This window comes from Cydia pomonella, chromosome 12 (genome assembly GCF_033807575.1).
Source record: "Cydia pomonella isolate Wapato2018A chromosome 12, ilCydPomo1, whole genome shotgun sequence".
NCBI lineage: Eukaryota > Metazoa > Arthropoda > Insecta > Lepidoptera > Tortricidae > Cydia > Cydia pomonella.
Window position 1 is genome coordinate 17,202,359 of NC_084714.1, and position 16,894 is coordinate 17,219,252.

Consider the following 16,894-nt stretch of genomic DNA (forward strand, 5'->3'; position numbering starts at 1 on the left):
TTAAATTAACACCTAATTATGTAAGTTTAAAGATGTGAACCAGTTAAGCGATATCTGCTAATTTAAAAAAAACGTATCTCATTAAGACACAGGTGTGTGTTAAGTTGTTTTGTGCTTGTAAACATAATTATACATATTTTTACGATTAATTACATATTTATTAATGGTAATATTAATGACTGTATTTATTATTATTTGCGTCACTAAACAATATGTTGTGTTGTTCATACAACAATTCCATTGGTTTTTCTTTGATAAAAACCAGTTAGGGACTATTTTTATTTTGATACACTACTAAACTTATTCTCAATTGCATGTACTTATATCAAGGTGTCAAGAACGTTTGCAGACCTTCCTGATGAGCCTGCACTCGATATGTTTGTTTTGTTTTTTATCGAGGAGTTCCTTTGGTTACCTTCCTATTGCACTATCAGATCAGCTCCTTTTTATCATATTATCGCATTTTCATCGGAATTACGGAAGTCCAAAATAAACCGCTTGTACAAGGGGCTGTGCTCTGAAGAATTGTTTGGCATGATGCCCACGGCTACTTTCTATCACCGCGCCGCCCGCCGTCGGCAGGGTGTTCATCCTCACACCCTAGAACCACGCACTGTGCGGTTTAAGAGGAACTTCCTCCCGCAGACGCTCCGGCTATGGAACGAGCTACTTGCTGAGGTTTTCCCGAGGGTCTACAGTATGAGGATCTTCAAAAAAGTAGGATACAGATTTTTAAAGGGTCGGCAACGCGCGTGTAACACCTCTGAAGTTGCTGACGTCCATAGGCTACGGCGAATGCTTATCATCAGGCGGTCCGTATGCTTGTTTGCCACCGTCGTGGTATTATTAAAAAAAAACAAATTCCAACTCCAAATTTGAACTGAATCAGATACTAGGCAGTGGTTAACATTTAAGTTGCAAGATTTGGAGTATACGCAGTGAAGCTAAATAAAAGTATTTATGTTAAATTAATTATTTTCAGGTCTACGTCAAGTAAAACTGTTTTAATACGGACTTACTGAAACATATCAACCATTTGCCAATTTTATATACATAAGTAATAGTTCATCATGACTAGCATTGGATAGTAAGAAATACAAAACTAGTATAAACTTAAATCCTTATTGGGCTTTGTTTTATCATTTTGTGACCGTAAAACTTGTGGTAACTCTATTATTTATCGGTGCTCAATTTTCGTAATATTCGTTGGTAATTCACACATGATGTACTTTTCCGTTGAATATCTCGAAACAGAATAATAAAAATGTGATTTTTTTTTAATAATTTGTTTTGAAATGGCCTTTCTAGTGGCCAGTATCATAAACGCATATATAACCTCGAAATACTAGGTTTAGAACTTTTCAGACGCCCCCCATAATAGAGATTGGTCAAATATCTCTAAGGGATATGATCAAGTCATGCAGGATGTTAAAATGGTGAATCGATTTTATCATTTGCCCGCCAAAAATCGGTCATTTGTTCAAATCCCTGACTAAAATGACGAAATCGCTTTTTCATTTCACCAGACTTGTTTTGTGATTTGATAAAATCCCTGAATACCGATTTGACCAAATCTCCGTCCAAGGCCGCCTGCACGGAGAACGAATTCGACATGAGCCATGTACGGTGAAGGACATAGATATTGCCGGAAGAGCGAAGTTGACGGTCGCGAGTAACACCGTAGTATTGATAGAAAGACGAGGTATGGAAGAGAATGTGGGTTATTTAGCACTGAAGAAAGAGTACACAACATGCAAATACTGCGTCGTTAACGGAGGGGAATTCAGCCAAGCTAAGAGCGAAACGATGAGACGTGATCATATGGCAAAAAATTATGCAAACGCAATTCTTGATTTTAGGTATACAAGTTGTCGAGAAGTACTCCGATTATATTAAATCTTAAAAAAAGCGGCCAAGTGCGAGTCGGACTCGCGCATGAAGGGTTCCGTACCATTTAAGACGTATTAAAAAAAAATCTACTTGCTAGATCTTGTTCAACATTTTACCACTTTGGACACACATTTTACCACTTTGGAACTGTCTCTCGCGCAAACTATTCAGTTTAGAAAAAAATGATGTTAGGAACCTAAATATCATTTTTGAAGACCTATCCATAGATACCCCACACGTATGGGTTTGATGAAAAAAATTTTTTTTTTAATTTATTGACGTAATATAAAAAACCGTTCACTAGATCTCGTTCAAACCAATTTTCGGTGGAAGTTTGCATGGTAATGTATATCATATATTTTTTTTGGATTTTTCATTCTGTTATTTTAGAAGTTACAGGGGGGGGACACACATTTTTTCACTTTGGAAGTGTCTCTCGCGCAAACTATTCAGTTTAGAAAAAAATTATATTAGAAACCTAAATATCATTTTTGAAGACCTATCCATAGATACCCCACACGTATGGGTTTGATGAAAAAAAATTTTTTTTTAAATTTTTATGACGTATTAAAAAAAAACTACTTACTAGATCTCGTTCGAACCAATTTTCGGTGGAAGTTTGCATGGCAATATATATCATATATTTTTTTTAGATTTTTCATTCTGTTATTTTAGAAGTTACAGGGGGGGGGGACACACATTTTTTCACTTTGGAAGTGTCTCTCGCGCAAACTATTCAGTTTAGAAAAAAATGATATTAGAAACCTAAATATCATTTTTGAAGACCTATCCATAGATACCCCACACGTATGGGTTTGATGAAAAAATTTTTTTTTTTAAATTTTTATGACGTATTAAAAAAAAACTACTTACTAGATCTCGTTCGAACCAATTTTCGGTGGAAGTTTGCATGGCAATGTATATCATATATTTTTTTTAGATTTTTCATTCTGTTATTTTAGAAGTTACGGGGGGGGGGGACACACTTTTTACCACTTTGGAAGTGTCTCTCGCGCAAACTTTTCAGTTTAGAAAAAAATGATATTAGAAACCTCAATATCATTTTTAAAGACCTATCCATAGATACCCCACACGTATGAGTTTGATGAAAAAAGATTTTTTGAGTTTCAGTTCTAAGTATGGGGAACCCCCAAAATTTATTGTTAGGGTTCCGTAGCCAAATGGCAAAAAACGGAACCCTTATAGATTCGTCATGTCCGTCTGTCTGTCCGATTCTGTCACAGCCACTTTTTTCCGAAACTATAAAAGCTATACTGTTCAAACTTGGTAAGTAGATGTATTCTATGAACCGCATTATGATGTTCACACAAAAATAGAAAAAAAACAATAAATTTTGGGGGTTCCCCATACTTAGAACTGAAACTCAAAAAATCTTTTTTCATCAAACTCATACGTGTGGGGTATCTATGGATAGGTCTTTAAAAATGATATTGAGGTTTCTAATATCATTTTTTTCTAAACTGAAAAGTTTGCGCGAGAGACACTTCCAAAGTGGTAAAAAGTGTGTCCCCCCCCCGTAACTTCTAAAATAACAGAATGAAAAATCTAAAAAAAATATATGATATACATTGCCATGCAAACTTCCACCGAAAATTGGTTCGAACGAGATCTAGTAAGTAGTTTTTTTTTAATACGTCATAAAAATTAAAAAAAAAAATTTTTTTCATCAAACCCATACGTGTGGGGTATCTATGGATAGGTCTTCAAAAATGATATTTAGGTTTCTAATATCATTTTTTTCTAAACTGAATAGTTTGCGCGAGAGACACTTCCAAAGTGAAAAAATGTGTGTCCCCCCCCCTGTAACTTCTAAAATAACAGAATGAAAAATCTAAAAAAAATATATGATATATATTGCCATGCAAACTTCCACCGAAAATTGGTTCGAACGAGATCTAGTAAGTAGTTTTTTTTTAATACGTCATAAAAATTTAAAAAAAATTTTTTTTTCATCAAACCCATACGTGTGGGGTATCTATGGATAGGTCTTCAAAAATGATATTTAGGTTTCTAATATCATTTTTTTCTAAACTGAATAGTTTGCGCGAGAGACACTTCCAAAGTGAAAAAATGTGTGTCCCCCCCCCCGTAACTTCTAAAATAACAGAATGAAAAATCTAAAAAAAATATATGATATACATTACCATGCAAACTTCCACCGAAAATTGGTTTGAACGAGATCTAGTGAACGGTTTTTTATATTACGTCAATAAATTAAAAAAAAAATTTTTTCATCAAACCCATACGTGTGGGGTATCTATGGATAGGTCTTCAAAAATGATATTTAGGTTCCTAACATCATTTTTTTCTAAACTGAATAGTTTGCGCGAGAGACAGTTCCAAAGTGGTAAAATGTGTGTCCAAAGTGGTAAAATGTTGAACAAGATCTAGCAAGTAGATTTTTTTTTAATACGTCTTAAATGGTACGGAACCCTTCATGCGCGAGTCCGACTCGCACTTGGCCGCTTTTTTTTTTCTATTTTTGTGTGAACATCATAATGCGGTTCATAGAATACATCTACTTACCAAGTTTGAACAGTATAGCTTTTATAGTTTCGGAAAAAAGTGGCTGTGACAGAATCGGACAGACAGACGGACATGACGAATCTATAAGGGTTCCGTTTTTTGCCATTTGGCTACGGAACCCTAAAAACAGAAAGGAAAACTGGACCTTCGCCGGCTTGTGCCTATACTACACTACAACTTGATAATTGTGACCCGACAATAACAGTTGCCTGTACATTTCTGAGTCCGTAAGTACAGATAATGCCCAGCATCAACGTTTATGTGCTGGCCAGCAATGTACGGTTAATGGTAAACCAGTAGCCTGGTTAAATGAGCAACTTGCAAAGTATTCAGTCTTTGTATGAATAATATAACTATATGGTGCTTCTCACGTTATCTTAGGGTCACTGTTCCACACTCTCGACTCACTTTCGGCCCTCGGTCACGGCTTTTACCGGCACAAACACGCGTGTTGACTTGTGTTTGCGCGCGTCGGACATTGACTGTGACACTTTGCCGGCGTCGTCTTTAACAGGTCAAATTCAACTTGACAACGTTAGGTGCCTTTTTGATTGGCTTTTGCCATAAGTCCTGTCGTCATAACTCATAGGTTTTCATTATTTTGTTTTGTGATTATAAAATCTATCATAGCGTGAGTCACATTCTACCATATTCACCTGTACCTAAATACATAATTACCTATGGTTAGTGGAATGGTGGTTGGAAGAAGAAGAGAGTGGACTTTTGGAATTTAAATAAATACTTTTTCCACTTGTTTGATTTATTCCCTCTAGTTTTGGTAAACAGACTACCAATACTTGTTGTTTTACATTTATAACTTTACAAATTAAACAAATAAGGATCACTACATTTATAACCTTATCTTAAACTTGGCCATTAAATATCCAACATAATTTACCTTTCGGCTCCGATATATCGGTAGTCCAATATGAAACTTAATACGACGAGATTGCTATTAAAATATATATCAGTCCGCCGGGCAATCTCGCCCATAAATTAGTATATTTAATTATTAATTCCTCTAAGTATGATAAGAAATATTTGTATAACCTGCAGGACGCCCCTGCCTGGGTCATATGTAACCGAAGTGATTTTATTTCTTTTATCGCTTTGTACAGAGTAGCTGCTTTTCTTTACTTTGTTGCAATTTAAGATAAGACGGTCCATACAGTACACATGTACTCTTATTTAGTTATACACCTAACTTTTCATACAGTAGCAGATACATCCCCAGGTTCAACATACATGTGATCTTTTCTTTATGACCTAAGTGTATTCTCTCGACATTGATTCTAAGAATGTGACTAGATAGATTTACTTATTCTTTATTCATGCTTTTACAATTGTATTATTTGCATGCTGTCTGTGGACAGCTGAATAAGGAGGACAACAACAAATGTGCACATCTGTTACTGTACCCTTTTCAAGAAAATAAATGATTTATGATTTAACTTACCTAATTTAATACATTAGTGCGTGGTATAGTTTTGTTTCCTGTTTTTTTTCTGTTCCTCTCATTTCTTTATCCTTCTGGCCCTCAATTGGTTCCGTTTAACGTTTTTTCTTGGGTACATTTCAGCTCATCTGAATTTCTTCCCTTTTCCCAGTTTTCCTTTTTGTAAGGGAAGGTACATGTTGATGTCATGTAAATAAATTGACGGAGAATTATATATCATCACTTCATCATCGATTTTTATGCATACAGAATTTACAATACTCTGCGCAGGGGCGAGGCGATGGTCCGCGATGGCCAAAGTAATAAATAACGTTTACTACATATTCGGGCGTATTGTAGTCCTAACCACGCCCGCAGCAAGCGATCCCGATTATTCTACCTTATGCTTGACTGATCCAATAAATTTAATCGAGGATTATCTTTATCCTAATACTAGTGTTTGTTAAGTGTGTTTCTTTATATGGCGCGACAGGATGAAGGTAGATCTGTATATGTTTGCAATATTTTTAAGGATTTTGAGCCGGTTTAATATATTTTTCACCACACCAGCTCGTAAAGGCTTTCTTTTTTTCTTCAAAAACTGACGAGAAAGTTGTATTTTATTTACAAGAGTGGAAAAATCATTTAATGTAAATTTTGACTTGTATCCTCACGTTGAATGGAATCGCCTTTTAATTGATGATTTAGAATGACAAATATTTAATAAAGTTCATTTGGATTTGATTCGTTAATTTTTTCCTCGCGTTGGTGTGATATTTTTTTTTGTGTTTCGCTCAGTATCAAAGTTTGTTTAATCCTCGTGCCTTGATGCCTGCTACGCTCGTGGTTCTATTTTGTAATCTTTCGCTTGATCGGGTATATTAGCGTGCACAAAAGGTGACTTTGTCCTCTTATAAAACAAATAACTATAGCTCTTCTCCATGTCGAATCTTAATTTTTCTGTACCACAGGTTACACTAGAACGCTCAAGTATGGCGTCCTAAACAGAGAAATATTTGTACTAATCTCAGCACACAGCGGCTGACGGAGCTCTTTCTGATCGACTAATTGAACTTAAGTTCAGGCAGGCGCCGTCTACAATGCATCGCCATTTCTGCTCCTAAGGTTGTCAAGATAAAAAAGTACCAATTTTAAAATAATATAAATAATGATGTGCAGCTTTAAGATTCAACCAATAGAAGATAAGCTCTCCGAATCCCGCTTAAAGTGGTATGGCCATGTCATGAGGAGGCCAGAAGATCACACGACTAGATAAGTCCTGAGCATGAACGTCGGCTCCAAAAGATCGGGCAGAGGTAGACCCCTTACGACCTGGATATCCATCATTAACCGCCCTTAAGAAAGCCCAAAGAAATGTCTCGATGACTCAGTCTAGATATGCTTGGCGAAGAATGACGAGGAGAGCCGACCCCAAATGATATGAGAAAAGGCTAGGCAAAGAAGAAGATAAAAGCAAAGGTAATCCAGCGGTAAGACGGCTGCTAAAGCGGAAGTTCAACCGTTGTCTCATCGTACCAATGAGTTATTAGAAACTAAACCTATTGGATAAAAAAAAGGCTCTTGGGGAATTTCCTAGCATGTGTTTTTAGTACCATTTAAATTTTTAAAATTTTTGACAACCCTCGTCTTGAGCATTGAGCACTCAGTCCGCTCGCAAGCAAACATTTATATTGACAATGCATTACGTCGCACAGTAGCTGTTTGCTCTGTCGCTCCGGTGAATCACAAATGGGAATAATAATGGGATCATCGGTGCGCTGGTGGGATGTTTTTACAACACGTGGTGCTGTTGGCACATGAAAGTGTTTGGCGGTGAACGTAGTTATTTTAAAATTAGAAATTCGTCTCAGATATGCAATACTCAATTTAAAACTCGAAATTGACTGAGATAAAATGTTTTACTCTTTCTAAACGTGTTACTATTTCAATATTACATATTATTTCTCATTTCCGCCGCTGTATATTTCCTTGTTAGTGACGTTTGCCACCGCATTTCTGCCCCAATTATGTTCAATAGTCACTAATTTTATCAAGGTTTACAGATACCGCAAAAGTCAACAATATTTAACTTAAATATTGAAATAAGGCGGAATTTACTCAAATACAGCTTATGTAATGGCTGCTTGATTATTAAATAAATCACATGACTCAATTAAAGATCAGGTAAAAGGCGTTAAAAAAAAGAAGATAATAAACAATATAAATGACTTTTCGATATAGATTTCTTGACAACTTTGTAATATCATAGCGCTTCCCTAATTTTTTATCTTAGCTTAAAAACCATTGTAAATAGTTAATCCAGTTTAATTAAACTAATATTGTACGCCTGACAGGCAATTTATAGTGATTTCACTAAAATACCTATTACCTTTTTATGAAATAAATTGTATCTTATCTTATATAATCGTAAGGTTTTTTATCACGTGAATTTAGTGTGAAAGAAAAAAAAAATAACGCTACACGACTGACTATCAAAACTTATTTTGTGAACACAGTGTTCAGAATAAATTAATTATGTCGATTTTTCGATTCGCCACATTTAAAACGAAAGCCAACGCCATAATTCACATTCCGGTTCTAAATTTAAAATTCTCCGCGAAATCGATGATCTACAAAAGAACCTAACACCGTCGATAAAAACAATCGAAGAGTATAATGTTACCTCTCGATTGTGATCGCGGGCGCAGGTTATTATTTACTGGACTATTGTTCCAATGGCTAGGAGTGTCATCGCTTTCGTCGGTCCATTATAATTGTAACCTCAAGGTCCTCAAGACCCATATAAAATTAAGCTTGCTATGGGCTTGTCCATGAGTACGGTGAGTTTGATGAAGACACTTTTGTTAAAACAATTGCGAGTTCTCTGAAAAGAACTCAAGTATCGACAAAAGACTCGGACTCAAAAAAAAGAAGAAAAAAGTTCGATTATTGACATAATTATAACAGCCTGAAAAACTGAGTCAAATCTTAAAGCAGAGGACTGAAAGGGCTCAAGTCTTATGTTAATAGGTATTGTTTACCACTAGCCAACCACTGGATCAAAAAGAGACATGCGAACTGTTACCTACCTTGAATTCGAATATAAGAAATGTTCCATCACCACAGATTACAAGTCCATACTCTTCTAGAGATCGCACGCATTTTGGTGACCTGTCGCGAACGTTTGATGCCCGTGGGAATACCGAAGCTGGTGTGTTAACATGATCTGAACTAAATGGTATCGTTTCGAACGATCGCGATGTTCGTTTGTTTTAGATCGTCTATTGATACAGTTTTAATAGAAGATTTATTATGGTTTTCTAATGTGTATATTTTGTTTTATTTTAGGCTGTCTTAGAACTTCTGGTAGCCTTTTTTACTTCTTTAGTCTGATAAATAATGATTGCAACAAATTACCTAACGAGCAAAGTTATCCGATATCTTTAATGTGGATTATTATAACTTATTATTTAATAATGTCTACGTATTTTAATTTTAATTGCTGTAGCTTTTAATTTATTTGTTTTAATTTTAATGAAATTTATTTGAAAGAGACATGATTTAGATGGATTTTTACTGTCCGAAATAATAGTACATTTTGATGCTAGTGCGGAAAGTATGTCATTACTCCACGAGTACCGAGATCTATATATATACCGGGACGAGTGAAGAATAACATTTTCGCACGTGTATCGAACGTTGCCAAAAAATAAGAAAAACAACAAGTAGGTACCTACTTTTTTATGCATGTTCTAGGTATAAGACAGAAACAATTGTAAATATAAAATATTATACTATTATTACCCAAGTATCGTTAGTTACGATTATTTGTGTATCGTATATTTAAATTGTATGAAAACAATATCGAATGTTGCCTTTGGAAACTTGAAACATTCTTGCAGTAAGAAAAAACGCCTCTGCTTTGACAGGCGTTTCGGTAGCTATTCCGTTCTATTGAGACAATTTATTAAGAACCGTTTTTCAATGTTCAATATTAAAAATATAAACGTGTTATAATGATGAAGAGGTAAGTAATAAAATATGAAATATACTTATATTGATTATTTTTACATTAACTGTAGGTGTTTATGTTGATTACGACGTTTAAAGGAAACTAACACTAACACTCATCAATAAGTAGTCATGAATTGGAACAAGTGGAAAAGTAAAAAGCACTAGTTCGCGAAACCCAACTTTCCGCACGCTAAAGAGCTACGTAAAGTAGCACTTTTTGAGCAACTGTATTAAAAATGTATTTTTTATTATTTTTACTGTAAAAAAAGTTTTCGTTAGATCTATCTATAGAAAACAAAAGGCTCAATCGTAACTGTAACTGTTGCGGCAAGCAAGAAAGTTTACTCAATTTCATGGTAGATGGCGCTGCTCTGCATACATCGCGCGTTACGAGTTCCCAGCAACCTATATAAGCGGCGGCGGATTGTCAAGCTTTTTATTTTTGCAATATTCTTTATCGAATGAACATGTATACGCGTTAAAATGTTATAATATAAAAGTGTGTTGTAAATGGCGTCTCAATTCTTATTTCACAAAATATGAGTAACTAGAGTGTACAAAGTGGCCCATTAGAACCGGATTTATTGAATTAGTGGTGAAAAACGAACAATCGCAGTGAAATAAGAACGTTTTCGAGAGATTATAGACGTCGCGCATCGAACATTCTAGAACAAAATAAATGAAAAACTGACAAAAGTGAAAAAACAAAATACGAACTATGGTGAAAAAATACTAAAAATACGAGAAATAAACAGTGAATGAACAATATTTACGAGGTTTCAGTGCATAAAAACGATAAATAAGCGTATCGAGTACCGCGAGAACAATAATTTAGTGAATTTCGTGAAAAATAGTCGGCGTTTCCGTGTAAACATCGGTGTAAACAATGGACATAAAACAATGAAAATACATCGCGATTCGTAATAATTTTGAAGAAAACGTGTAAAAACGAGAAAATCTACGAACATACTAGCGTTTTCGAAGCAAAAAGAGTGAAGATTCGAGATATTTCGTCGTAAGATTTTACTACATAACCTACAAAATGGATACATACGTGTCGGAACAAGAAATTACTTACGATTTAATAAGAAAGATCGGAATAAACTTCAAGAAGCAAGGAAAAACACGCATTACGAAAGGCTATGTACAAGCGAGAATTGATACATTGAACGAGTATTGGCAGAAATTTCAAACAAATCATTTCGAAATCTTGAAATATGCAACAACGGCGCAGAAGAAGGAGCATAACTACTTCACAACCGACTTGTATTCTGCCGGAGAAGAAGATTATTTTACGATTAAAGGAGATTTATCGGATACTATCGAGCTATTCAACAAATCCGTAATTTCGAGTGAGCAACCGCAACCGCATCCGCAAAATAAGTCAACATCGGAAGTAAACAAGCATTCCACGCAAGAGGTGAAGCTTCCTAAAGTTATCCTGCCACAATTCTCTGGAGATTATCAAGAATGGACTTCATTTAGAGATCTGTACACGTCACTCGTTCACAATAAAACATCGCTGAGTAAAGTACAAAAACTTCATTATCTTAAATCAAGTGTCACCGGTGAGGCTGAACAATTATTGAAACATCTACAAATAACCGAGAAAAACTACGATGTCGCATGGGAAACTTTAGACAAGAGGTACAACAACAAACGCATGATAGTGAATACAATCTTGAATAGATTCATGAATCAGAAAAAAGTGTACCACAGTACATCTAGATCTATCAGAGAACTACTCGATACAACTCAAGAATGCCTGAACAGCCTTAAAAATAACGACGTGAAGTTTAACGAGTGGGATACAATCGTGATTCACATTATACTTAACAAATTGGACGACGAGACGCGCAAACAGTGGGAAGAGGAGATACGAGCGCTACCTGTACAAGAGTTGCCGAAACTAGAGAAGTTTACAACCTTCTTAGAGACACGTTTCAGAGTGTTAGAAATGGTTCCATCTACAACCTATTCGAAGGACAGAAAGAGAGCTATCGTGAGACAAAGATCGTTTCTAACAAGCCCCGCTACAACAACAGTACAGTGTTCCTACTGCAAACAAAACCATTTGACTTATCTATGCAAAGACTTTGCAAACCTAGATGTCAACAACAGAGTTCAACACGTCCAAAACGAAAGACTTTGCTTCAACTGCTTGTCATCAAAACATAATGTGAAAAATTGTAAATCCAGAGTATCTTGTCATCACTGTCAGAAGAGACATCATTCATTACTGCATTTTGAGAATAAACTCGCTGAGGAGAGAGATAATCCAGTACAATCTACATCGAGAGCAACCGCAACAAATTCAAACTATGCATCAAGAGAAGAGACTATTGCAAATCCTTCAGATACACCAAAAATGAGAAATTATCTTGTCACTCAGAGTCATACTGCGCTCATGGCTACCGCACTAGTAAACATCAACACTGGCCATGGTATACAATTACTACGAGCACTCATTGATCCCTGTTCCCAAGAATCATTTATAAGTGAGGCAACTGTCAAAAAACTACAGCTGCGAAGAAAACCAGCTGATGGATTAGTTACTGGAGTGGGTCATATGTCAACAAGAATTAAGTTCGCTACAGATATAGAAGTTTACTCAAGGTTCAAGGACAGCTTCAAAGTCAACTGCACAGCCTACATTGTTCAAGATGTCACCGACATAATGCCTGAGATACCAATCAATCCACAGAAATGGAGTCATCTGCAACACCTGTCACTGGCAGATCCAACTTACCATACACCGGGCAACATTGATCTATTACTTGGAGTTCACATCTACGCAGACATTTTAATGAACGGAGTGATTAAAGGAGAACCAGGTACTCCCATAGCACAACAAACTCGCTTGGGATACATCCTGTCAGGAGGTCAGTTGAACAACAACCGCATGAAAGAGTTCAAGAGTATGCATCTGAACATCACTTTAGAGGAGATGGTAGAGAAATTTTGGGAGACAGAGAGATTAGAGTCAGAGGAAAACGACACTCTCACCCCACAAGAACTTCGAGCTGAGAAAATCTATCAAGAGACAGTAACCAGAGATACAAACGGAAGATACATTGTGGCACTTCCATTCAAGAGTAACAAACCTACTTTACCAGAGAATTCGAGAGAAATCGCACTGAGAAGATTCATGAGCACCGAGAGAAGATTAGAAGCAAACGCAAAATTGAGAGAATCCTACAATGAAGTCATGAGAGAGTACATAACACTACAACATATGGAATTAGTCAATCGAGATGAACCTGTAAGAGAGCCAGACAGACGAGTATACCTGTCACATCATCCTGTGATCCGTGAAGACAGAGACACTACCAAGCTTCGGGTTGTTTATGACGCTTCCTGCAGAGGAACCAACGGAGTAAGCCTCAACTCAGAACTGCTAGTTGGTCCATCACTTCTGGGAGATCTTCGAGACATTCTTATGAGATGGAGAATACATAAAGTCTGTTTTGTCGCAGATGTCATAAAAATGTACCGTCAGATCCTTGTAAGAAGAGAAGACACAGACTTTCAGAGAATACTTTGGAGATTCAGCCCTGATGAAGACATAAAAGAATATAGAATGCTAACTGTAACCTTTGGAACAGCATGTGCACCATTCTTAGCAATCAAAACCCTGAGACAGATAGCAATCGATGAGGCAAACACAGAAGAGTACACCCAAGCACGAGAGATCATCAACCACTCTTTCTACATGGACGATGTACTGTCAGGGGGAGATACAGAAGAAAACGCAATAGAAGCTAAACGTCAACTGATAGAAATACTAAGAAGAGGAGGCTTCGAGTTACAAAAATGGTCTTCAAACAACAAAGAATTTATGAACACAGTAGAACCAGAGAAGAGAGCGAAAAATTCTGAGATAGATATCAACAAAAAAGAGACAATCAAAACATTAGGAATCATTTGGAACTCAAACGAAGATACCCTCTTAGTCACAAACAAAATCAACACTTTATCTGAGCAACGAGTAACTAAGAGAAACGTCTTAACTGTCATCGCTTCCCTGTTTGATCCAATGGGTTGGCTAGCACCATCTGTAGTCATGGCGAAGATATTTCTACAGAAAACATGGTCAAGAGGATTATCATGGGACACAGAGTTACCTGAAGACTTGAAGACAGAGTGGAAGACTTTCTGCAGAGGTCTAGAGCACTTGTCAGACGTGAAACTTGAGAGATGGATTGGAACGAGCAACAAGAGCGAGTTAGTGAAACTGCATGGCTTTGCTGATGCATCAATGTCAGCCTACGCAGCAGTAGTCTACAGCAGAGTAATCCAATCAAATGGAGAAGTCAAAGTATCACTCATCATGGCAAAAACAAAAATCTCTTCGATGAAAAAACAACTCACTTTGCCCCGTCTTGAGCTGAGTGCAGCACTGCTACTGAGTCAACTACTGAAACACGTCGCTACAGCTATGAGAATCGAGCACAAAAACACATATGCATATTCAGATTCAAAGATAACCTTAGCCTGGATTCTCGGAGACCCGCTGAAGTGGACAACATTTGTGAAGAACCGAGTCATTGCAATCAACAACAATATAGATACTACATGGTCTTACGTGAACACAAAAGAAAACCCCGCAGATCCAGCATCAAGAGGAGTCACACCTGAGAAATTAAAAGAACATACACTATGGTTTAAAGGCCCAACATTTTTAAATCAAAGAGAATGGAGAAGAGAACCCTGTGAAATAGAAGATACAGATCTAGAAACCAGAAAATCTATCAAATGCGCAACTACTACAGTGTCAGAGAAGAAAGAAGATTTCATTCTTACTATTTCAAAGAGATATTCATCATTGAGAAAACTCATCTCAGTCATAGCCTACTGTCGAAGATGGCTCATCTTAAAAAACAAAGATGTAAAAGAAAACTTATGTCAATATGTAACTCATGATGAGCGAGAAGAAGCACTTACAATATGTATTAAGCTGTCACAACAACTAGAATTTCCAGAAGAAATCGAAGCTCTGAGAAATCACACAACTTTGAAGAACAGAAGTCGTTTACTGTCACTTACGCCCTTTCTAGATGACAAAGAAGTACTGAGAGTTGGAGGAAGATTGAAACATGCAGATTTAGAGTTCTTGAGCAAACATCCAATTATCCTGTCCAAAAACAACGTACTAGTACCACTTTTACTTAACGACGCACACAAGAAGACGTTGCATGGAGGCCCTCAACTGATGACAACATATCTTAGAGGAAGATACTGGCTGATTGACGCAGGAAACACTATAAAGACATATGTGAGAAATTGCTTTCCTTGCGCTAAACAAAAAGCGAAGACAGTAACTCAACTGATGGGCGATTTACCTGAAATACGAGTGAAGCCGTCAAGAGCATTCCTTACAACTGGTGTAGATTTCGCAGGTCCAGTAAATGTGCGCATGAGCCCTGGACGAGGATCAAAGACATTCAAAGCATATATAAGTATTTTCATCTGCATGGTAACTAAAGCTATACATATTGAATGTGTGAGCAACATGACTATGGAAGCATTCATGGCAGCATTTAGAAGATTTACATCACGAAGAGGATTCGTCAAGGAGATGTGGAGTGACCATGGAACTAACTTCATTTCCTCGAGCAAAGAGATACTTGAGATGTGGCGACTTGGCAAGTCAACAATCCCTGTTGAATTAGCAGCCCTATTAGATACAGAAGGCACCAAGTGGAAGTTCATCCCTCCAGGATCACCAAACCATGGCGGATTGTGGGAGGCCGGAGTCAAGAGTATAAAGTTTCATCTTAAGAGAACTCTCGGAGATGCTACACCTACCTTCGAAGAATTTACAACTCTCTTGAACCAGGTCGAAGCTTGTCTGAACTCAAGACCTTTATCACCATTGAGCGATCATCCTGATGACCTAGAGCCGCTGACACCAGCACATTTTCTTGTTGGAGAACCATTAGTCACCATTCCAGAGAGAGATTTGACACAACATAAGACAAATTCACTATCGAGATGGCAAAATATTCAAAAAATGCTACAAATATTTTGGAGAAAATGGCAAACGGAATTCCTAACAAGATTACAAGAGAGACCGAAGTGGAAAATCAGAAAACAAGAGTTTAACGTCGGAGATCTAGTACTAATTAAGGATCATAGATTACCTCCTAGTAAATGGCTACTAGGTAGAGTTTTACAGAAACATCCTGGACAAGACAACGTGACAAGAGTCTACGACATCCGCACAGCAACTGGAGTGCTGACCCGCTCGATTTCGAAGCTCTGTCCACTACCAGATGTGAGAAGAAAAGATTCTGTTATCCTTTAGGCGGGAGTATGTTGCGGCAAGCAAGAAAGTTTACTCAATTTCATGGTAGATGGCGCTGCTCTGCATACATCGCGCGTTACGAGTTCCCAGCAACCTATATAAGCGGCGGCGGATTGTCAAGCTTTTTATTTTTGCAATAGGTATTCTTTATCGAATGAACATGTATACGCGTTAAAATGTTATAATATAAAAGTGTGTTGTAAATGGCGTCTCAATTCTTATTTCACAAAATATGAGTAACTAGAGTGTACAGTAACTAAACTAGGAAGTTATGGGGCAACTCATCTGACATATCTAAAGTTTTTATAGCTTAAAAGCGCTGCATAAGAGCGATATTCGGTTTAAAACCTTTAGACTCATGTAGACCTATATTTAGACAACACAGGATTCTAACGCTTACATTTTTATACATTCTGGAGGCATGTACCTTTCTCAAAAAACACATGGATCTGTTTCTGATTAAAGACAACAATAATAAGCGAACAATTACACAAAAACCTCTGAACATGCCAGTAACAAAATTGAGCCTATTTAAAAAGAATTCCTAGTATATGCTAAGCAAAATTTATAATACAGTGCCGAAATCTATTACTAGTTTAGTTGGACATACATTTTATACTAATCTTAAGACATGGTTAATCGAAGAATTCATTAAATGATTTCTTTAATAAAAATAATAATTAATAATTTTTTTTAAGCAG

At 36.6% G+C, this 16,894-nt stretch overlaps 1 protein-coding gene across 1 annotated transcript; it reads left to right on the forward strand.

The window, feature by feature from the left end:
* Positions 1-10,928: 10,928 nt before the first annotated feature.
* LOC133523889 (uncharacterized) lies at positions 10,929-16,193 on the forward strand. Its single transcript, XM_061859642.1, has one exon. It carries the CDS (start codon positions 10,929-10,931, stop codon positions 16,191-16,193), a length of 5,265 nt encoding a protein of 1,754 aa, XP_061715626.1.
* The last annotated feature ends 701 nt before the right edge of the window (positions 16,194-16,894 follow it).

Bases quoted from the DNA above. Each gene is read 5' to 3' on its own strand.
- LOC133523889 (XM_061859642.1), top strand. From the start codon at position 10,929: ATGGATACATACGTGTCGGAACAAGAAATTACTTACGATTTAATAAGA.